This window comes from Diorhabda carinulata, chromosome 5, assembly GCF_026250575.1.
Source record: "Diorhabda carinulata isolate Delta chromosome 5, icDioCari1.1, whole genome shotgun sequence".
NCBI lineage: Eukaryota > Metazoa > Arthropoda > Insecta > Coleoptera > Chrysomelidae > Diorhabda > Diorhabda carinulata.
Window position 1 is genome coordinate 21848506 of NC_079464.1, and position 24499 is coordinate 21873004.

General features: G+C 30.8%; 1 protein-coding gene across 2 annotated transcripts in view; it reads left to right on the top strand.

Moving 5' to 3' along the window:
- Window positions 1-24499, top strand: part of LOC130894372 (RNA-binding protein fusilli) — a 187994-nt gene that overhangs the window by 107762 nt on the left and 55733 nt on the right. For both annotated transcript variants that reach the window (XM_057801149.1, XM_057801148.1), the window contains exons 6-9: window positions 13721-13831; window positions 16921-17191; window positions 19289-19504; window positions 22219-22452. In XM_057801149.1, coding sequence (XP_057657132.1) covers window positions 13721-13831; window positions 16921-17191; window positions 19289-19504; window positions 22219-22452 — 832 coding nt within the window. The remainder of the gene's footprint in view (window positions 1-13720; window positions 13832-16920; window positions 17192-19288; window positions 19505-22218; window positions 22453-24499) is intronic.

The following is a 24499-nucleotide window of genomic DNA, read 5'->3' on the forward strand; positions in this document are numbered from 1 at the left end:
TCAATATCCCAAGTAGGTGTACGACATTAGCGCGAACGATTCGCAAGTGTCAAATCTCCACTGTTAAAACTGTTAAACCAATGCTGTGCCGTTCGCTCACATATTTTCCTTGCTCCCCTGGAGGCTCCAAACTTTTGTTCCCAATAATGTCTTACATAGGTCACATAGAATTGTTATATGAAGGTTATTAATTGTTATGAATACTAACATATACTTTAACTATTCTTACCTGAAAGTCTGCAAAAAGTAACAAAAAATTCCCATCGAATAACTGATTTATCGAGGCAAATTTTAAAGAAGTGCTTGTAAAAACCATTTCCATGACCAATGTAGGAAATTTCACTAGTTGTAACTTCAATAAGAAATTAAAGTGCCGCTAAGGAACACGAGCGTTCAGATCAAACAGATTTTTTTATTTTGAAAAGACCGTCCCATTATGGGCATAAAATAAAAGATTCAATCTTAATTCGACTGAGACAAAAATATTATTTGGCGCATTTGACTTTTGTATGCAAATTAAGAGCCAAAATTCGATATAAATTGGTGTACATCTCCTATTATGACTATAAATGTTTGGAGACACTTCGATGTGTTTTAATAAATTGTGGTTTTAAATATAAAAAAGTTAACTGCTCAATAGCTATTATGGAATAAAATCGTATCGTCCAGTTTCGACGAGACTATTTTTTAAGTATTAAGATATACAGTAACGCAAACAGAAACAGAGTGAATTTGGACGAAACCTTATTTGATCATTATAATTTAGTTAAATGTGGCAGGGGTGATGATCCAAAAAATTATGTTCAAAATATGCTTTGCTTTATTCGGCTAGAAACATTTCCCATTTCTTGGTTGATTACCATGAAGACATGACCGTGGAACTATTTGAAAAATGATTCACTGATCATTTCATTCTCGAATATTAAAAAAAATTTACAATAGTATTTTTAGAAAAGATGAGATATCCACATTAATGAAAATTATGAACATAAACATTCCTAGAAAGATTTCCACAAAATTGGAGTTGCTTCAAAATATTAAAAAAAAACTTAATTGAAAATTTGAACTAGATTTTCCAAAATCTTTTGACCAAAGCGAACATTATAAAGTCTATTATATAGGAATGCTGCTGAAGACGGCAGAATTCTTTGTTATTTTATCTTTCACCGAATTATTTGCTTCTTCAAATATTAATTAGAATGCCTTTACGATGTTATGAAGGTAAAATTATGAAAAAATAGTTGGAAAGTGTGAAAAAATAGTTGAATAGTAAATAAACATAGTAATACCATAATGTGATGGCGTCTGATGTATACAGAGAGCTTAGAAATAATGGGTTAAATTTTGAAATGTCTACACGATGGTTGTGTTCATTTACTCTTGAATTGTATTTCACACATTACAATCATTTTACCAAATTGTATTCGTACGTAGGAAGTAATAAGCTTATTACTTCCTACTAGGACTAGTCCTATATGACATAATTCCCAGAGACTTGACCAGTTTACCTTCGTTCCGTATATTAATAAATTTTTGAAATCTACATAAAATTTTAATATACTTTAGTCTGAAAACATTTTTGGAAAAATGCATACTTTTTGAGTTAATTTTTTGTAAAAAATTTTACCGTTGCCGACCCTTATAATTTTTTTTTATGACGATACCCTTAAAGATATGAAAATGTTTTCTATTCGTTCCTTTCAGAAGATCAGACGTCATAGAATCTAAGTTGAAATTTTTTTTATTTTATACAGTGTGTGTATAAAGAGTGTTCAAAGTTTAACTTTATAAATATCAAATTTCTTCATTTTTTTAAATAGAACCGTTTTTTCTATTTTAATGCTTTCAGAGGTGAAAAATAAGGGAAATTCATGTATACTTTCCTATACCTTACGTTATCCAGATATTAAATGTTTTCTGTAAATTTTTAGAGATGCAGATGCAGGTCAATAACTGGTTTAAGTCGTTTAATTCGTGGTCTCTCTGGATATTTTGTAGCAAATGAAGTACATGTTAACAACTTTGTCACATTCACCATGTATTAAAAGCAAATTTACATAATCTTGGTTATTAAATTGAGAACGAGTTATTTTAACGATTTTCGAAAGTATCAACAATTGACTAATGACAATTAAATAAGTGTCATTTATTACAAAGCCTACTAAAAGTATACATAAAATATTAAAACTTATTAAGAAATAAAATAAAAATTTAAAACCTCAAATATCTCCGAATCGACTAAAAGTTGGAATAGAATTAGTAAATACAATTTGATTTGATTTTTTTTACAGACCCTGACAAGATCAAGAAAAATACTTTTTTATTTCTTAGTGCTTGTATCAACGGGTCAAAATAAAATTTATTCTAAAAAAAGTATAATCTGGATAACGTAAGGTAAGGTTAGGTATAGGAAAGTATACATGAATTTGCCTTATTTTTTACCCCTGAATGCATTAAAATAGAAAATTGGGTGGTTCTATTTAAGAAAATAATGATATTTGATATTTATGACGTTAAACTTTGAACACTTTTTATACACACTATGTATAAAATGAAAAATTCCTCAACATAGATTCTAATATATCTGATCTTGCTAAAAAAACCATTTTCGTATCTTTATATAGTATATAATAATTTTAAGGGTCTCCAATGGTCAAATTTTTTACAAAAACATTAATATCTCTAAAGTATACGAAAAAAGGTTTAAGACATATGTGTACTAAAATTTTAGTTAGATTTCAAAAATGTATTAATATACAGGGTGTTCTATTTAAAATATAAAAGCTACAGTAGAACGGTAGAACCGGAAGTCGGCCATCTTTGAAAAATATTTTAGTTGAAAAGATCGTATTCGAAAACTCAACCTTAGAAATTCTCATGATTCTACTATATACCGATAGTTTTAATTCGTCGTAGGACGACAATGTAGTCGAAGGCTATGCTTAGAGCTCATTAGAAAATAAGAGAAGAATGTCAGAAAATATTTTGGGTCAAGCCCCTGGTATACATGTAGATATCACAGCTTCAAATGAAATTCAAGGGAATATTTACCCAGAAAATGGACTTACTGTGTTTTTAATCATGTTGTTTTCAATGTTTATAAAGCTTAACATATTGAATTGACATAATGAGTTATTTGTCCGTTTTTACAGTAATTAATAAATTATTCTTTGAAACAGTTACGTAAATTTTTTACATAACTCAGTTTTTTCAAAACTGATATATGAACGTTATGAAAAATGTGACATTTCCTAAAATCAGTGTAACATTTGATAGCGGAATTAGATAAAAATTTGTGCCAAAAAGTCTGCACCCATATGTGTACAATATGCTTTGTCATTATTAGCATTTATCATTTAAATAATTCTGAAAAACTAATCATACCAAGATTAATGCCAGAAAGTTGATTTTTAATGCATTTCAAACCAAGTGTAATTTGCAAAAGTTTTTTGTCTTAAGTTTTTTCTATGTAAAATATATATTTGATCTAGTGAAACTTGATTTACAAACCATAAGATTGTCATTAACCGTTCACCTGTCGAGGCTATTCTTCATTTGAAACCATATTCATCTTAAGACTTATATAAATTATTTATTTCACAAAAAATCGTGTTGAATTTTCTAAAATAAAATTAATTCAATTAAAAATACTATTATAGAATGACCTTAATTCAAAATAGAACATTCTTTTTTCTCTAACAATTTATAATGGATTGTTGTCAATTTCGGTTTTGTAGTATAGAATAAAACACTTTTTTTAACAAAGAATGGTTTTTAATCTATGTATTTCCCATTTTGCTTAATGAACTTTTGCCATCTCCCTTTCAGCTTCATGATTCCGCGCTCATAATATTTATGTTTCTTATCAGGAACGATTGAAAGTCATCGTCATTTGTGAAAGTTTTATAAAACTACAAACTTCGAAATAAGATGCCAAAGATGTGTAAGGTTTTGCATTATCATGGTGGAACACTAAACCTTTCCAATTTGACAATTCAAGCCGTTTTTTTTATTGCTTCATGCAGTTTTAATAATTGTTGACATCAGAATTGATCATTTGGTTTCTTGGAAGCAGCTTAAAACCACTTTTGTAATGTCCCCAATTCTGACAGCATGCGCTTGCTCCATGATCGTTTTCGAACTATGTTACTGTACAGGACTCATTTTTCATCACCAGTCATGATTCTTTACAAGAAAGGGTCGGTTTCATTTCGTTTAAGGTGCATATCGCAAATGTTGATTCGTTGTTTTAAATGAATTTCTTTGAATCCGTGAGGTACCGTAATATCAAGCTTTATAACTAGCCCAAGATATTTCAAGTGTTTTTCAATTGTTTTGTGCGTTCAATTATGACTTCATGGTCATCAACTTCACTAGGCCGGCCAGAAAGCCGCTAAACTTTGAGGGAACAATCTCCGAAACGATATTTTTAATCAATTCTGACATGTGTGCTCTGTTAAACAATGAGTACCATAAACTTCACATATTTCTTTGTGAACCGCAGCAGCTTTCTTTCCTTTACGGAAATAAAGAAGTAAAATATGTCGAAAATGTTTGTTTCTGCACTCCATTTAAAATTAACCCACAACTAATAACTTTAATAAAAATTACTTCTAAAGTACGTCAATTTGACCAGTATTTCGTGACAAACAGTAAAGTACAGCACTAACATAAATTATTCAAAAAATAAAGCAACGCTCTCTATCAGTAAAAAGCGAAAGTACATAATTGCCAATCTTATATTATTATATATTTCAACAATTTTTTTATTTATTATATAATGTGATTAATATCTTGAAAATTCCAAGTCAATAAATTGATCACAAGTGAAATTTGATTTGGAAAATTCCATCTAAACAAACAAGCCGACAAATTAAAATAGATGAAGTTTGACAAAAATGTAATGCTTTCGTAGGTTCAATTTTAAATTTGAAATTTCTATCGAAAACAAAACGCTACATTTGGAAAGTAATAAAAATCTCGTTCTGTACCCGGATTATACTTTCCAAAATGCTCTATAAGCATAAAATCTAACGTCTATAATCTGCTATTTAATAGCTGTTTTAATCTCACAGTTTTTTTTAATACAAATTCGAAAGTAATAAATGTTCCAGTGAATTATGAGAACTGATGATTGTGTACAGTAGTAATCTTCAATATTGACTTCATCATCATATACAGGTACTGGTTTATTTATCGATGTACGTCTCAATCTGTGCAATCATATTATCAATAGAAAACTGGTGACAGGTTGTTGAAAATATTTAAAGTAAAATATTCAAATAGTTGCTTTCAAATATGAATTCGCTTATATAGTGTGACTAATGAAATTTTTCAGTGAAAATATTTGTACAACAAGAAAACGTACAATCACGCTGAACAAAATTGAACAAGAATTTGAAAGATTTTTATAAAAAAGTTAATTTCCTGCAAGTTTACTTTTATGCGCAATCCAGGTTGGGAAAAGTGCTTTGGCGAGCTGAGATAGCAGAAGTATCAGCCATCCACACTCTCGATTGATTCTATATCCCGCACTTCCTTTGACTTGCGCCCGAAAAATTGACACGAGTGAAAGCGAGAGGTGGGTGGTGAGTGGACCATTATCACTCTCGCATTCACGTTCCTCTTCTGGTCTCGTGAAAAGACTAGACCAAGCTTTAGAAGCCAAATGCATCAGCATTAGCTTCTCAGGTCGCTGTATGAATGCGTGTTTAAGTAGTTATTGAACTTTAATTACTGTGCAACCTCTTCACCATCTTCGACTAGCTCCCATAGTATAAAATACTTTTTGACCAATATTATTCAATAGATGGAAATTGGAAGAGCCACGTCCAAATCAAAATTTCAATTTCCTTGTGATTTGTGCCATGCCACTCGTGAATCAGGCTTTGGGAAATTTATCATTCCTAAAGTATTAGGTCAGCTATAAATTTCGTAGGCTGACACATAGATGACGGTATTAATATCAAATCTATTTGGTTTGTAGCGCCAACTGTCAAAAAACACGCAGCTACCATACCGTTAGTTTGTGAGTTATAGCATTTTGAGTGAAGCAACTTTTGTTAGTTTGAAAATCAACCGTTGGAAAGTGGTTTACTAAATTTGAACAAAACGAAATAAACCATGCACGCATAGTTGTCCCAAAGAGGCTATTACCGGCGAAAACATCAAAAAATCTGTCAAATAATTTGGGATAACCGTAAAGTGAAGCTGATTGAAACCTTAGACTCTAAATATATGACATTAGTATTTTGGGTTGCGCATAGTATAATGTTCTTAATAACAACTTTCTCGATAAGAAAAAAACTATAAACATCGATAATTGCATAGCGTTATTAGAGCGTTTCTAGGACACAATCTCTGAAAACCGGCCTCATTGGGAAAGAACAGAAAGTGATGTTACAAAAAATGAAAATTATTCCAAAATTGAATGAATTGGGCTTTTGGTTTGCTTCCGCATCCACTGTACACTCCAGATCTGTGTCTATTACTTCAAGTAGACGCTTGCTAGACGAAAATTTTGCGCCGAAGCAGAAGTTATCGACGACACTTCTGCCTATTTTAAAAATTTGTATGATAGCTATAAACGTTCTATCGTCCTCGAAGGCAATTATACTGTATAATAAAATCAAATGCAATAAAAAAATCTTTTTCTAAGCTAGCCTACGAACTTTCCAGCCCACCTGTTACTCAATTCGTCTGGTGTAAAAGTTTTGGCTTTTTTGGTCGATGACCTTCGGACAGGAGCGCTGCAGCTTCATCTAATTTTCCAAACCTTTGACATACCTATTCATTGATATTAAATCGAATAGACAAGAGTAAGAATCATAATTATCGAAATTTTCCTAATATCCACATATCACGTCATATAATATATATAGATATAATGGTTACCGAACGTGCTGAAATTACAATTTTAGAATTATTGAAACGTGATACTGCCTTTTTGATTTGTTTTCAATTTTTTATCTCTAATATTTGTTTTGATGTAAATCTATTGAATCATTCAAATTTCGCCTTTCCAGCTACCTATGCTCTCATAATCACATTTATTTACAATTTACAATAAACTCTAAATATTAAAATATCTATTATACCAATTATCTATGTTAATTTTTGTTAAAATATAAAAAATATTCAACTAACAGATAGCCCAATTTCTTGAGTACATGTTGGCGTTTTATAAAATTTAAATAGATTTGTCGAAAGCATGGATTTCTTTATCAGTTTCTTGTTATCAGCTATTGAACTGAACCAATCGAATTTGACATTTCTACTTACCCCACTTTGAACTATTTCGATAAAGAAATACTGGGCCGTACTTGACATTATGTACTGAACTGTATAATTTTTAATTATTTTTATAGATAACTAGTATTTTAAAGTAGACTCCAGTCAAGGAAAATCCACAAATAAATTGGAGTGTCTCTACTATTGCTAGTATTTAAACAGTGCGTCCATAAGGTAACTCAAGAATTCATCATTCGCCTAAACATTTTAAATATATTTTTTTTAGAATAAGATGTGATTAACCATTGATTGATGACCTCAGTAACAGTTTTCATACTTTCTAATTTCGCTTGTTAAGATTATTCCAAAAATGTATCTCAAGTTGATTCATATTGGAATAGAACGGTCGGAAAACCATAAAAATTGTTCATTCGAGTATATCTTTCCAATAAAAAATTGGAGTACACTCTTAGAACAACAAAATTTAAGTTAATGTTTGAATTTTGGTTTCTTGCAATTCCTGCCCGACTCTGCCTAAGTGTATTATCAAATAACCCCATAATGAATGATTTACCGTCCAAATATTTAGAAATTTTCTATCGAAAAGCTAGATTCTGGCGGTCTCCATTGTCTTCAGTTGGAATATTAGAAAAAACTGGGTGAAATTTTACTTGATTCTACACAAAATCCATATAAAATATTCCTGTTAAATTAAAAAAATATATGAATTGGTGATGGTATTTGTCATACTACTCTCAAAATACTCAAATTTCAATTTACTCGCCAATCTCAATCATTATTAAAAAAAGTTCAATTTTCTCTCTGCCATATGGAGCCATTTAGAAGATATTTTGAAGTCAAACAGTAAAACATGGTAATGAAATGTTCTTCTGTTAAGTCAATCAATTTTCAGAAGTGAATAGATACAATGTTAAAAGTAGATCTTTTGTGTTTGTGTCTAGCCTGTTGCAATTTTTCAACTCAGCTTAGCAATGTTAGTTAATCTGTATCATAGATTCTTATTCAGTTGAACGAGCATGTGACAGCTATTTCCATAGTATAAATTACAATCCATTAGTTTATTATACATGAAAATGTCGTCCAGGAACTGGTTCAATCTCTTGGACATGTGAAAGTCGATTGTGGCCACTTTGGGAATAACAGTCATATTAAGTCTGGATAAAACAGAATTGATAAATTGATTAACTGTTGATTGAATATCACGCATAATAGGAGTTACTTGATTCCAATGATTTGGCAAGGTGTTTGGAATAGATTTTTCAGGTAAGCTTTTACGTCTCCACATATTTGAAGGTTAATCATGGTGTTGAAAGAAGTGGCTTCTTTTGCAAGGCAATCGGATTTTTCGTTACCAATAATCCCAACCTGAGAAGATAATCTATATAATGGTGACCGAAGTATTTTCAATTCATTTATGTCGTGTATGTCTTAGACTAAAGGTTATCTGCTGCATGCTTTTTGATAGAAGTTATAGTTGATAAGGAATCTGTGTATATAGCTATGTGTAAGTTCGTATCTTGTTGCGAATAGTGCACCGATATACACACTAACAAAAGAGGAGGTTTTATGGGATCCTTTGGATTTTTGTGGAAATATCTACTCTATATTGTTTACTACCCAACGATTAAAAACCGGTTGACCGTAAAATATATGTACTGGTTTCTTCCTCATCGGATTCGCAGAGGAGAAGATCAAATTGTTAATTTTCACTTAGTACTATTCCCGATACGATACATGGAATATTTGCCAACCAATATTAAAATGTAAAAATTTCAATTATCTCCCTACGAATTGAAGCTATTTCCACATAACATGATATGAAGCTTCGTTTCCTTATGCATACATTGATGCATCTAGGTTTGCTTTTAATAGAGTGTTTCATTTTAAGCTACCTCAACTTCAAAAGAGAGCACTATTATGGAAGATACTGCGACCAATTAGGTCCTAGTTCAATTGGAGATAGTTCAGATCTTGCTAGCCATGCTAAAATGATTGTTTGGCTTTGACCTATGATGAATATGTATTATCTGGTGTGATTTGATATTATCTTATTGAGAAATAATGTCCATCGTGGTGTGAAAGTATGAAATAACTTGGCTCCATTACCAGTTCCGCCATATTCAATAACACTCCATACTATAATGCTCACAATCAAATTGTGAATTCCGTCGTTTAACACGTTCCTTTCTTACCCTTTTTCTGCCATTAGTGCGAGATTTATGACTGAAATTGACATGATTCCATTGTTGGTCTCAATGACTTTGTACCATAGCAGTTAGCTAGGACGATGATCAACTAGTAGAATCAATACCCAGTATGGATAGACCGAAAAAAGATCAAAATTTCTTATTCGATAATATACTGTACGCATCCTTCTATGCCCTTTAAACAGATGTATAAGAGCCTCAATTATTCTATGACGTTTAAAGCTTCTGGTTCTTGAAACTTTTTGAAACGTTTTTGAAACCGCTTTTTGACACTGGAGTATAAATCTGTTGGTTCTATTGGTATTTTATATATAGAACATTTTCGCGAAATCCAAAAATTTTATCTCAGCCAAAGTCACTTAGATGGGACAGCTAACCAATTTTGCATATTCTTGGCATTTTAATGGAATGTGTATTTTTGAAAAGTGATTGCTACTAATATTTAAACGAGTGTTTACCTTATTTTGTCAGACAGTATATAATTTTAGTTTTTCTGTTATTTACAAGATGTTTTTCTTTTATTCTACAGTCAAAATGATCTACAATTGGATTCTTATCAACTGTGAGAAATAAAATTTGTGACAACCCTGTTCTTGTTCTGTCTGAAAGTTGCATCTTTTGTTTACTAAATACTTGAGCTCTAATCTAATATCTAAACTAATATTGACATCAATCACAAATAATGAAAATAGCAAGTAAACGATAACTCCTAGTTTGAAGTGCGGGCCTGTCTAGTTATTACACGTTGACCAGCTCCTGTGTTATTTTGTGTTCGGAATTCTTCACGACGAAGACAGAGAATTTAAGTTTTTTCGACAATCGACATTTTTTTTAAATTCTTTATAACTTTATAGTTCATTATAGTATTAATTTGCAGTGATTTACCTTTAGTTACATTTTTAAACTTTAATCGACAAAACTGTCTGTGATATCACCTCGTTCTTAATATAATTACAACTAGTGAATATTTTATTCTGCCACTGTTGTTTTTGTGTTTTCTGGTGAGTTTTTTTTTTAATTTTTATCTTTTGTGATCATATTTGTAACTATATATTACTGTTGATTCAAATATGAACTTATTTGTATGTGTTTACGTTTTTATTCCAACACAATAATTAAATAAATATTTTACATTTTGATCTAATTATTCATATTATGCAATAATTATTCCACATATTATCAATGCGAATGATTAGTTGTTGTTAGACTCTTCCTAAAAATCGTTCAATGTATTTTTTTTTATCTATAATCACTTTATTTACGTAATAACAGCTTGAAACTTTTTACATATGTTTCTTTTAAAAGTTGAAAAAATAGGATTTAAAAACTTTTTTCCATATAAATCAATATGGTTACTTTTTTTGTAATCAAATACCGGATGTTTTAATATTAAACAATAATCGAATTTTAGTAAAAAATGTTTTCTTATATAATTAAAATGTTCATAACCTATAAATAAACGCGCAAAATTCAATTCCATGAATCTCTATATTTACTAAGGGGAATATTTATGAATTATTGTAATAATATATGCTTTAACATATAAAAAAAAATGGGATTAATAGATCAGCTGTAAGAACCGGGTTTCCCAATATCCCAGCAAGAAAGTGGGACACAATTGATCCTTTGGGTCGCAGTGTATATGATACCCTTATAGATGGACATACAACATATAAAGAAGAGATTTTATAATTTCAGTAATAACATGATAATAAATATATTGATCTATATAACGATCAACAATTAATATGCATCAAAGATAAAACATGATTATAATTCAGAAGAGAACTTTTGAATTATAGTGGGATGTTGAATTTTAAACTAATACCCTTTTTGTTGCATATTCTTTATTTTGTTAAAAGAAGCATAAGAAAGATTGTTTTAAGCAGATTTATAAAATTATACCATTAGATTGATCATGGAAAGTTTTGTAACAGCATCTATTAGCTGGTTTAAATTGTAAACAAATAGTTGAAATCCTACAGAGACTCAACATGACTATTCTAGCAGTTAAGATTGACTCACTTTGGAAAAAAATATGATATTCTTTAATTCTTCTAAATTTCTTCAATATCTTCTTTCTTAGACCTTTTATATATATGTTTATGTTTCTAAATCGTCTTGATTCTAGGTCTCTTCTGTTTTAAAATTAGTTTTTTTCATAATTTTTGAAAAACAGATGAAATTGAACTACTTTCAATCTTTACATTTTGATAAAAACTCAAAAATTATAAAAAAACTAATTTTAAAACAGAAGAGACTTAGAACAATTTGGAATTTTGTGTTCAATTTTGTGTAGTTACTAAGGAACAATTTATTCACCATCAGACCAATACCCTCTTATAAAATTTATACTATGAAACTGTACAAGATTTTCGAATAATTTGTCTCATATAACAATATATTAAGTAACTATCATTTATTCATTGATGAAGTTACTTAGAAGAGTTATTTGTAATATGGTAATGTATATCATTTGAAATATATAATTATATATCTCACCAAAGTCACAGAAATTGCAGCAAAATTGGCTGTAAGTCTAATTAACCATAATTAATTGAAACACGAGTAAATTTTTCTACAGTTAACCCTATAGCTAGAACCAAGAATATTTTTGATAAAATTAACCAAAAAATTAATTAAATTTCCTTTATAAAACTTCTAAGGTATGTTTAATAGTATTAAGTGATTTTAGTTCAAGCCAGTTACAGTTTGTATGATTTACCTCAATCTTTTATTTGAAGCATTAGACTTCAATTGCTACCAACTCAAATCTTTTGATGGTACCAACATGTTGTTAGCATTTGTATTTGTTTAAATGCCGAGTGTAATGTCTAGAATGGTGTAAAATGTTGAATTGAATAATAATAATAAATGGTGCATTCCATTAGGATATATTTAGGCTCCAATATAAGACTAATTGATGCCTAGTCAGAGTTTCTGATGATTCCAAAATGCTATTAAAGGTAGTATGTGTTTTAATGGTAACTGTAATGTTCAGAATAATCTAAAAACTTCAGTTGAATATTGATAATAATAATTAGCAAATATCTTTTAGGATAGATTTATCCTGTGGATATCTAACCCCTCAATATAAGACTTTAATTGCTGTCAAATCAAATCATTCAATGGTTTTAACAGCAGTTGTATGTGAGTTGATACCAAGTGTAATGTCCAGAATAATCCTTAAACTATAATCCAAAAATAATAATGATAAATATAACATTCCTTTAAGATAAATTTAGTCTATGGATACTATTACATATAATCCTTAAGCTGAGTATAAACTGAAGATGGTGGAGAATTGAGTTATTGATAAAAATAATTTTGGTTTTAACAGATTTTCGAACAAATTATTAGGGTTCAATTATGAAATAAAGAAAAATGTTCAATTTTTGTAAATAAATGACCTGAATCATGACTTTGTCTAATTTGAAGTCTATTTCAATAGAATAGAATTAGAAAAGCATAATAGATAGTTATACTATAGAATACTTTAGACTACAGGGTGTTTCGGGACTTGATGCAAAAATTCGGGAGTGAGTATGGGCTAAAGGCCAGGGGCGGCTCATGCCCAATACAGACATTCCGAAGAAAATTATCTTACATTGTAATTATTTATTGAAAATATTTATAGAAGGGATCAAAATGCTCCTAAAGCATAAATTTTATCGAGTCAAACGAACAGTATCTTTTTGTTGAAAGCAAAAATCAATTTTTGGTATCATTAGGTTGTACAGGTTACCCATGTAATAGTTACAGATTTCGCAACTTTGAAGGCCTATAACTCAGAAACGAGGGGCCAGCAAGTCCAGGATGACTTTGTATATGAAAAAAATTATTTATGGACTTTAGAAGCATCTTTTTTTGGAAATTATGTATAATTAATCAGTGACCGTAGGAAAAATAGCGTACACGCCTCGATAGAAAGTGATTTTTTTTTCATTTAACTCGGCTAGTACCATGTTAACATCATTCTCATTCGTGTGAAATTTATCACTTGTCTTGTTATGTAACTTTTTTTTTAAATCTCTGTATCACCAGACAAAACATTTATATTGTTTTCAATTTTATATAAATAAATTGGTAGAAATTGCAATCCCGAATAACAATAATTTCACATAATATCACGTAGTAGTGCATTAAATTTGTTATCACAAAATCAATAAGTCATAAAGGTGCAAAAATAATTGGTACTTTGTGACGACTGAAAAAATCTCATTTTGGAATATTTTTATCAAACATTGTTTCAATTGTTTCAGTTCCAAAGACGATGAAATAGACAGCAATTGTGTCGTAAGAGCCAGAGGATTACCTTGGCAAAGTAGTGATCAAGATATAGCCAAATTTTTCAGAGGATTAAATGTTGCAAAGTAAGCTTTCCTATTTTGAATTTGTATGCCAAAGAAATTTCATTTTTAATGTGTAACCTTCTTATATCTTGTAGGATTTATAAGACATGCAATGCATGAATCTTGGTTTTGGTCTTGATGTTTTGTTAGAACATCACTATTCGTCTGCATTAGCAAATATCGATCTTGTTTGTACGATGTTACCCTAAGGTGTCCTTTTCTAGGTCTTCTTCGGTTATTACCTGTCTACTGAAATCGTGGTAGTACTCTAAAGTACTACACTTACATTTTTTATTCAATTTTTTTCTTTTATCTTTTATTTTAAAATCTTTCTGGTCCGGTTTGAACATCATTCGAAGATTCGATTAGCTTTTCACTTCATTCACTATAATCTTGTCCTATTTGTCATACCAATCACACATATAATTAACTTTTCATTTCATTCTAATTTATTTTTATAATTTTGTCACCACTTACATATGTTATTTGCTTTTTACCTTATTTTAATTCATTCTGGTCCTTTTTGTATACCGAGTATTACATTTGATTCACTTTTCTCCTCATACTACTTTATTCTTATCCTTTATGTACACCACATATACATTTCATTTGCTTTTAACCTGACTTATTACTTACATATAATGGTCCTTTTTGTACACCTCTTAAACATTCAATTCACGTTTTACCCCATTTTTCCTTATTTTTGTGCTTTTTGTAAGCTATTTACACATTTAGTTTATTTTCTGTTTTATTTTAAAATCATCTTGATCCTTCTTGTACATAATTCAAACATTCACTTTTCACATCATTTGACCATATTATTATTCTATTTGTACACCACCCACTCATTTAATTCTTAATTCACGCCAATCTACTTTATTTTCATCATTTATGTCTGTCACTTATATAATTCCTTTGCTCTCCACCTTATCTCAATTCATTTTGGTCCTTTTTGAATATTTAATGTGCTTTTGTTTGTGAGCTTGTTCGTAACTCTCCTTTGGACCAAGAGCAAGTGGCTTATTATTGTTAGTATATCCCACTACTTTAATTGCGTTCGTTAACCGAGCGAGCTAAGGTGTCAACCTCCGGATACGACGGTCGTAGGTTCAAATTCTGTTAATACAATTTTTTATTAGGAATTATCTTTGAAAATTTTTTGTTTACATCGAAACAGATTTTTAAAATCGTCTGCCCTCTGTTAAATTTTATTATATTGTTCGAGAATCCATGCATCCTCTGTTGGAGTTTAACAATATTAATGATCAGAACTTTAAGAGAAATTCCATTTTTGACAATAAATCGATGGAAAAAACAAAAAAACAGGCTTTCATAACATGTGAAAATAACAAGTGAAAAATATAGTTTGAAACATTAAAAAACACGCTTTCAAAGCACATCAAACTTGAAAGTTATTATATTATTTTTTTTTTTCATTTATTATTTATTTAAGCTTATAATAAAAATTATTCTTAACTTTTTACTTTTATGTGGTTTATAAGCATGTTTTTTGATTTTTTAAAACTATATTTAATCACTTCATATTATCTTATTCTTGTTCTTTTCGTACGCCACCATTTCATTTACGTTTCACCTTATTTACTTACTGTACATAACTCATATTTAATTCACTTCTCACGGTATGTCACATTTTTATTATCCTTTTTGTACGTCACCTACATATTTTATTTACTTCCCAAATTACTTTACTTTCATACAGGTTTGTTGTTTAGACCACTCAAATATTCAGTTTACTTTATATCAATCTGTAACTTTATTTCACAAATTGAAAGTGTGCAATTTCGCTAGTATTTTGATGAAATATAATATTCTTTTTTCGAAATTTCCGTAAACAGACGATTCAGCTAGGCTAATTAATGATAGATTTTGATTGTCCTCTCTGTTTCAAATAGTCGATAAAAAAGTAGGAACGTCTTTATCTTGCCACAAAACTTTTTGTAGCCTTCGAAAGATGCACCGGCTGCTGTCCATTCAGCTGATGATCGTATTCGCATTGGCGTGTGGCGGCATATATGTAATACTTCTATTATGGAGGGTAGAGTTAAGGAGAACCATCTCTGTGCTACAGAAAGTGTCCATCAAATTCTTTACGTTAGGGAGGTCCTTTAAAATTTTTTAACATTCAAATGAGACGGACGGAAGATTGAACTGAACGATCATATGATATCTCGTCCGACAGGAATGCCATTCTGGTCAAATTTTGAATTATAATTTACCGTCTACAAGCGGACAGTTGTTAAACTAAGCTCTCATGTGAGATGGTACTCGTTACCTCTACCATCCATAACTTGCAATTTCTGTAAGTGGAAGCTGTTTCGACTAAGACAGAATGATAACGATTTCACTATCCTCCGATTCTGCGCATTCTCAAGCATGCGCAACGTGTACGAAGTATCTGGAACTAGAGAGAACATGAATATTTAATAATGGCACATTTCATTTTTTTTATGCCACTTCTCATAAAATTTTTTTCCATATATCTAATGTTAAAAAAAACAAAAATATTTTCATTTTCAACCACAATACTAATACGTAAAATTGTAATGTGTTGAGACCTTCACAAATTGAACAATTCGATTAAATCAAGTGGATGAAAATAAATATCAAATGTTCGTTAGACACTTTAATTCCCACAGTTCTTATTATCATGAGGTTCGTTCTATATATGTAATAATTCTATATGGACAGTTTCTATAAGTGGAAGCTGTTCCGACTAAGAATAGCAACGATTTCTCTATCCTCCCAGGTTCCAGTCGGTTCTGCGCATTCTCAAGCATGCGCAGTATACCCTTATTCCCATACCAACTGTCCAAATAGAAGTATTACATATATGGTTCGTTCCAACCCACCAAAAAATTGTCCTTGGTACGGTAAGGATTCTGCGCAATAGAGATTACGTGTTCCAAGCGAGCAGTTACCATTATACGAACGATTCTGTTTTGTGTTCCAACCGATAGATAGTAGAAAATATCAATTAAATGCTTCCAATAACTGTTTCGAGAATGGTCCAGACTAGCAGGTTGGAACAAACCTATGATTTGTTATATATTTTACTGTTAGATTTATAAATTGGTATATTTGTATTACAGAGGAGGTGTAGCTCTGTGTCTATCGGCACAAGGAAGAAGAAACGGGGAAGCTCTAGTACGTTTTGTTAGTCAAGAACATCGAGACATGGCTTTGAAGCGACATAAGCACCATCTTGGTGCAAGATGGATAGAAGTATATAGAGCCACGGGAAATGATTTTCTTTCAATAGCGGGAGGATCTAGTTGTGAAGCACAAGCCTTTTTGTCGAAAGGCGCTGCTGTGATTATCAGGATGAGAGGATTGCCGTATGATTGTTCGGCAAAACAAGTAGTGAGTATTTTTATAATGACAACAGAGTACATATGTTGATTCGCTTAATTTGTTTTTTGGGTTTGCGTTTCTCATTATATTAACCTCAAAATTTGAGAGTTTGTAATAAAGAAAACTCCCGAATGTAATATGAAAGTTTGAATCATCTACAAAATGTGATTTTTCGGAAGTTAACTTTATATCTTAACTTTATTTCACAAATTGAAAGTGTGCAATTTCGTTAGTATTTTGATGAAATATAAAATTCTTTTTTCGAAATTTCCGTAAACAGACGATGCAGCTAGGCTAATTAATGATGGATTTTGATTGTTCTCTCTGTTTCAAATAGTCGATAAAAAAGTAGAAACGTCTTTATCTTACCACAAAACTGAGTGAGACAGTATTTTTTTATCATGGCGTGAAGAAATGGTAGAGTTGAGTTGACTTTCACACCTATCCTAAATTGGATAATCTGAACGAGTAGTAAGGAATTCAAAGTTACTTTTTTATGGGGCCATCTATCGAAAATATTAGCATTTCATATCGTAACTAATAGTATGGTTGACAGGAAGAGGAAGCTAGTGATGAATTTTCGAAATAAAAATATCGGAAATAACCGAAGAGAGATGATTACACGGGGACATTTTTCAGTTGTTTAATGAAATTACTAAGGAGGTGCTGCACAAACAACAGTATTTATGGAAAAACAATCTGGGAAAATAGGATGTTTAGTGTCGAACATGGTCATAGATTTTGGTAAATGAGGAGATAATGGCTAAACTGACGAAGATATCTATAGAAGATATACATTCGTTAGCAAAACAGGCAACTCGGGCGACAACCTTGCAATCGCAAGTCACTGACAAAAAAACTGAATACGAAATTATATTGTCGTTAATCAAATCTTAAGATAATGATATTAGCTTTAAAATTATATGAATTATTGTAATGTTTCTTGTATTCACATTCCAACAATATGTTATGATCGATAACTACCCCTTGTTTATAATAGTACTAATTAGGGTTAACTGAACCGTATAAAAGGTTATCTACCTGACCCATCACTATTAGTTAGCAATGAAGCATCTCCATAACAACAAACAAAAATTCTACCTGAGAATGAACAAAACTGATAAAGCTACTCAAGCGGACACCCTATTGCGACAAGACAAGAGTCAGCGAAAAGTGGCCAGTGCGCTGAATATGAGTCAGTCTGCTGTTTCCAAAGATCACCATCGCTACCAAGACACTGGTAACCTGCATCAAAGACGCGGTTCTGGAAAATAAGTACACGTCCAAGTGAACTGACCAATTCATTGTCAACACATAGCGTGTACAAAGAAAATGGAAAGAGATAAGAGAAATATACATCCGCAAAGCGTGTGGCGCAGCCGTACAAACACCGAGCTCTACCGGCTCTATGAAGACCCCAGCCTGGTGACAGAAGTCAAGAGGGTGGGACTCAGATGGCTAGGTCACATGCTAGGAACGCATGCCAAAGGAGCAAGGGGTGCGCAAAGCGTACCGGTAGAAGTCCGAGGGCCAGCGACTACCTGGGCGACCGCGCAAATGATGGCTAGATGATGTCGAAGAGAATCTTCGGGAGTTAGGTGTGAGGGGGTGGAGATGCCGAGCGTTGGACCGTGATGACTGGAGGACTGGTGGACGAGGCCAAGGGCGGGGAGCGTAGTGCCAGTGGTTGTACTAGTAGTAAATTTTTTTACTGTTAATTACAATCGTTTTTCAATGTTTAAGATTAATTTCTGTTGAATATTTTCTATTCACCGAAATAAGAACTTAGACTACTAATTATAAAGCTAAGTCTAATGGCTTTGAGATACTAAAACCACAAAACTATTGGAAGCTACAGATTTTTTGCTAAAGACTTTGTATCGCGAGCGTGTGGCTTGAGTTGGTTTTTTTCTGTGATTGATTGAAGAGTTTCAGTCATTTTCAAGAAAGAACAATAACGAAAAATTCTAAATTACTAGTAGTTTTTGTTATATTGGACTAACACTTACACGATACTTTTTTTGAAACTGTGTAGTTATAAACTAAGTTTACTGCATTTAAATTTATAATACAAATATTAATATTATTTTTTTTTGTTAATTTCAGTTGGAGTTCTTCTCTGCCGGTGAAAACCCTTGCACTGTGTTAGACGGTGTAGACGGTGTGCTTTTCGTTAGAAAACCGGATGGGAGGGCAACAGGAGATGCGTTTGTTCTATTTGCAAACGAATCAGATTCCCCAAAAGCTCTCTCCAAACATAAAAAATGTATAGGCTCTCGGTATATCGAATTATTCAGATCGACAACTGCAGAAGTGCAACAAGTATGTTATTTATGTTTTTATTCACCTTTTCTTCCTAGTGTATAACATGAATAGTATTTTCTATTTTTCGCAAGTCGAATTTGTAGTTTTTGAATTAAAAATTTACCTGCTTAAAGAGGAATGAATAGTAAATAATTACAGTGTTCTTGAAGACTTCCCTATTTTCCAATTTTTCTAAGGATTTTTCTATGATTTTCTTCTTATTACAAAATTGTTTATCCACGAGGAATTATTATATAGACAAATGTAACAAAACAAACTATAATCGTATGTAGTGGCAATATGTTTAAATAATTATTGTTTATAAATTTAGATACATTGAAATGTCTGATTCATTCCTCTATATTTCAATTATTGCTAGAATGAAAAGATATAACTGAAAATTGTATATACATAATATCGATTATGTAGGTCAGAGATTAAGATTAACTTGAAATAAAAATCCTTAGTTTGCAAACTATTTTATAGGTTTTCGATTTGTATAATTTTTCTTGTTTTGCTAGTACGCTCATCTTTGACCTGTGCTGAAATATCTTGTTATAAATGAATATTTAAAATGAAATACTACACTTTAGAAGACAACCTACAGATAAACATATGGAATAAATTTCATAAACTCTCAAGTGGAAAAGGAATATGGAATACATAAGGAAATAGAAATCAAAGCTTTCTACACCCTTAGGAAGATGTTTGTAAAAAATTGGCTCTACAACCAAGGTTGTATACTGCAATCATAAGGCCTAAAGTGTATTTATCAAAGAAAAATAGTAAATCAAAACATATTCAAGAATATAATTTGCATTTTCATACAGCAGATTGATAATATAAATTAATTAATGCATCTAAATGTTCTTGATTTTAGGTCTCTTCTGCCTAAAAATTAGTTTCTTTTTAATAATTTTTGGAAGAAAAATGAAATTAGACGTTTCGACTTTTCTTTAAGTCTCTATCAAAATATGATATTGGCACTGACAATTTGCGTATTTATATTGATCACCTTCATCATGAATATCAAAATAAGAATAAAATCAAAAAATAAATTTGTTCTAATAAGAAAAATTACTCTAATTTACAAAATAGAGCTCTATAAATTTTACTTAAATTATTTAGGTGTTTTTTATCATCTACAGCTTTTTTCGTTTTTATGAATGTGAACCATTTCTAAAAATTCTCTTTTTCGTGTATTAGATTCCGTTTCAAAAATATTTGAATCTATAATTGAATTTATTTTTTTTTGATATTTCATGGTTCGTTACGCAGTTTTATTTTTTTTATCATATTGATAACCTTTTAGTCTATTTTCTAAATGTTGAGAGGTCTGCCCTATATAGACTGCGTCACAATTAGTACAGGGCACTTGATATATAATATTATTTCTTTTGTTTTTTGGTGTTTTAGATTTCAATTTAGTGAAATATTTGGATAACGTATTATGTCCTTTATGGCGTATACCAATATCATTTATTAAAATAATTTGAAAGTTGTTGGGAAAGTCCTTGTAGGTACATATAGTAATATTTTATGTATTGATGTTTCGTTTCTGTTCTGTTCTTTAATTGATTGTGGTGTCTTTTTATCCGTTTTTCAAATATGTTATTTATCATTTTTTCCAGATAATCATTTTCTTTCAATGCAGTTTTTGCTTTTTGAATTGCTAAGCATCTAAATTTAGGATCTGATAGTTGGATAAATCTATCAGCTTAACTTATTACCACTGATCTTCTTGTGACATGAATTGAAGTTCAAATATCTTGAGGATCAAGTTGATTTCGTATACCATTATGCTCTTATAATGAATATATAAATGAATACATATTCGTTATATTTGTAATTTTTTCTTTGAAATCGTGGGTGTCAAATTTTATTTTTCTTAGAAAAATTATTAAAAAAAAAAACTAATTTTAAAACAGAAGAGACCTAAAATCAAGAACAATTAAATGCATTAATATGTCAAAAGATCTAGGAAATGAGAATTTGAAGAAATAAATTAATTATATATGTAAATAATTGTACACAATTATTATTACAAAAATATACAATGTAAACGAGATATTTTTTACTTTATATCTTTGGAAAAGATATAAAGTAAACGGCCAAAATATGGAACACATTCATTTAAAAATCAGGTATTCATAATATTCCAATTTTTATTCTTATTGCCAACACCAAAAATACTTGTCTATAATTATAAAAGGTTGATCTTTTAAAATCCGACAAGTCCTTATCTTCATTAACTTCTCTCAGAACTTTATTTACTCTAGGTAACTCATTTTGAAAGAAAAAGTTGTGCACAATTCTTCTGATAGCGCTCCTGTCGAAATCATTAATTGAATTGTTAATTTTTCGTGATCGATATTTTTTTGGATTAGCCACTGAATGATTAGTTCTGTACTTACTAACGATTAATTAAATTGATTATTTTGGTACCGTTGGGAATATTTATTTATACTAGACACGTTGTTTACACCACTACTACACCAACAGTCACAATTACACTGCCTGACGCCCGTTTTGATAACCAAGTTATCGTCTATGAGAGAATGTGCAGTTTACTTTCAGTCGCTGAAGACGTTAACTTAGTTATCGAAACGCGCGTCAGAGAGTGTAATTGTGAATGTTGGTGTAATGGTGGTGTGTGTTCAGTACGTACCCTCAATATTTTTATTTGTGTTCAAATTGTCTACAAATTGTTCGAGAAAAATTTTTTATTTCAGGTTTTGAATAGATCATCGGATCCAAAAACGTATGAACAGCAAGCTCCTCTTATTGCTCAAATACCACAAGTGCCTCTATTGCCACAACAATACATAACTTCCGGAACTAGAAAAGACTGTGTTAGGTTAAGAGGACTGCCATATGAAGCCCAAGTCGAACATATTTTAGATTTCCTAGGTGACTATGCTCAGAACATCGTTTTACAAGGAGTTCATATGGTAATTAATTCTCAGGTATGGAATACAATTTTAAATCACTTTTACATTTTTTTTAATGGTTATCATGAATACGTTTTTGTATATATCATACTTAGCTATGTACATCCAGGTAAATTGAACTTTTATCTGAATTGTTCTCATATTTTTACCATAAATTAAAAGGATGTTCAATTATGTATAACAGGAGCAAAAAATAATTCCCTACAATGACTATGGAAGTAATTCTGTACCTTACGCCACTGGATATAATGGCAGAAAGGTGATTCGAAAGAATGAGACACAGACTGTGTAGATAAAGAGGGAATTCTGCATAAAAAACACTTACTAGTCATTGAACAGGAAACCTAAAACATGCCACAGGATGGAAGGTAGAAAAAGTATATAAGAAAAAGTACATAAAGCAGTACTCTATTTTTTGGAGGAAATAACAGAACTATAATTCTGGACCACCTTGTATATACTGCTATTGCTTGTATGGTCACAATCACCCGACGTAGCTGCTACCTACGGTAGCGGTAGTGATCGAGAACGTGTTGAACGTTCACTGGCAAGTCGATTTTTATTTCTGTAAATTTTTATTTTTTGACAGGTGTATTTTTATATTTTGTTTAGTTTATTCCAACGAAATTATTTTTATTACATTATGTGGTAGTACTTTGTCTTTAAAGAATTTAGATGTGTATCCAGCACTAACTCACTTTTATTTGTAGGGGGAATTTGAGCCTATTAGGAAGAAATTCAATAAAAGGCAAATTTATGGATACTTCAGGCACTTTTTATTAGAAACTAAATCCTTAGTTATTTCACTATCATTTAATCATAGCGTTAACATTACATAATCGGGCATTTGGCTACAAATAAACTTTAAAGAATAAAAAAACAGAATCGCTCTATTACCTGACTTTGTGAGAAATAAGAAACTATAAAATCCCATATGTGTAATGCAAGCTACTTTATTATTATTCATAAAAATTTTATTATAAACGTAACCGTATAACGTGAATATTCTCATTCATCGTCGCAAAGATTCTCAATGTCTACTTTTTCAGCCAAGTCAGTACCATTCTTAAGAAGTTCCTTTTTTACTTTTTTCACTTCTCCTTTTTTGTTGGTTGCTTTCTTTCCTTCTAGAGAATATAGCCGATGTGATGAATCGCAAAGATTCTCAATGTCTTCTCCTTCAGACGTGTCAGTTCCATTCTCAAGAAGTTTCTTTTTTACTTTTCCACTTTTCCTTTTTTTTGATTGCCTTCTTTCCTTATTTTTTCGTTCTAAAAGCGATGTAGTGAATTTAATTGAATCTATATCATTATAACGTGACTAGCCACTTTCCAAGCGTCCATTCCTATATGTTTTATCCGAATTTTTTTGATAGAAATTTCTAGGATATAAAAGGTTCAAGATGCTTTCGTAGTGGTGCGTTTCCTTTTATAGGCATTTTAACATTTAATACAAACATATTAAAACGCATATGGGTAATTGGAGCTATAGAGGGTAATCAGAGCCTAATAAGCTTTGATTTACCAACTACCACCATTTTAATTTAATAAAATATATACTGAAACTAGCTTCTAACGAAATTATATGCACTGATACTCGAAATTGCTAACATTAGCTATAAAATAAAACAAGTCTGATTGCAATAACCTTCACACATACTTGGTTGGTGAAATTGTATTTTATATATATAATATTTTTTCTAAGCGCGGACCAAAAAAATCGACAAACGTCCGTTGTCACACAACACGTGGTACTTGCGAGTCTCGCACCGCAGGAAAACTCGATCACAGCTTGCCGAAGGCACCGAAAGACAAACAAGTGAATACGAGTCGTAGTTTTGTCAATCAATCATCGAATTATTGCCTAATTGCACTCCTTCCCACGTTATCTAAGATCATAGAAAGATTGATCAAAAAGAAGCTTTTATAATAATATTAAAATAGTTTGTCTTTCAAAATATTTCCTTTATTTAATGTTATAATGTTTTCTTAGACTTGAAAAATGTATCATATACTTTTATATTTGTATAATCTTTAAGCCTTGGATAACAGGATTTTCACAT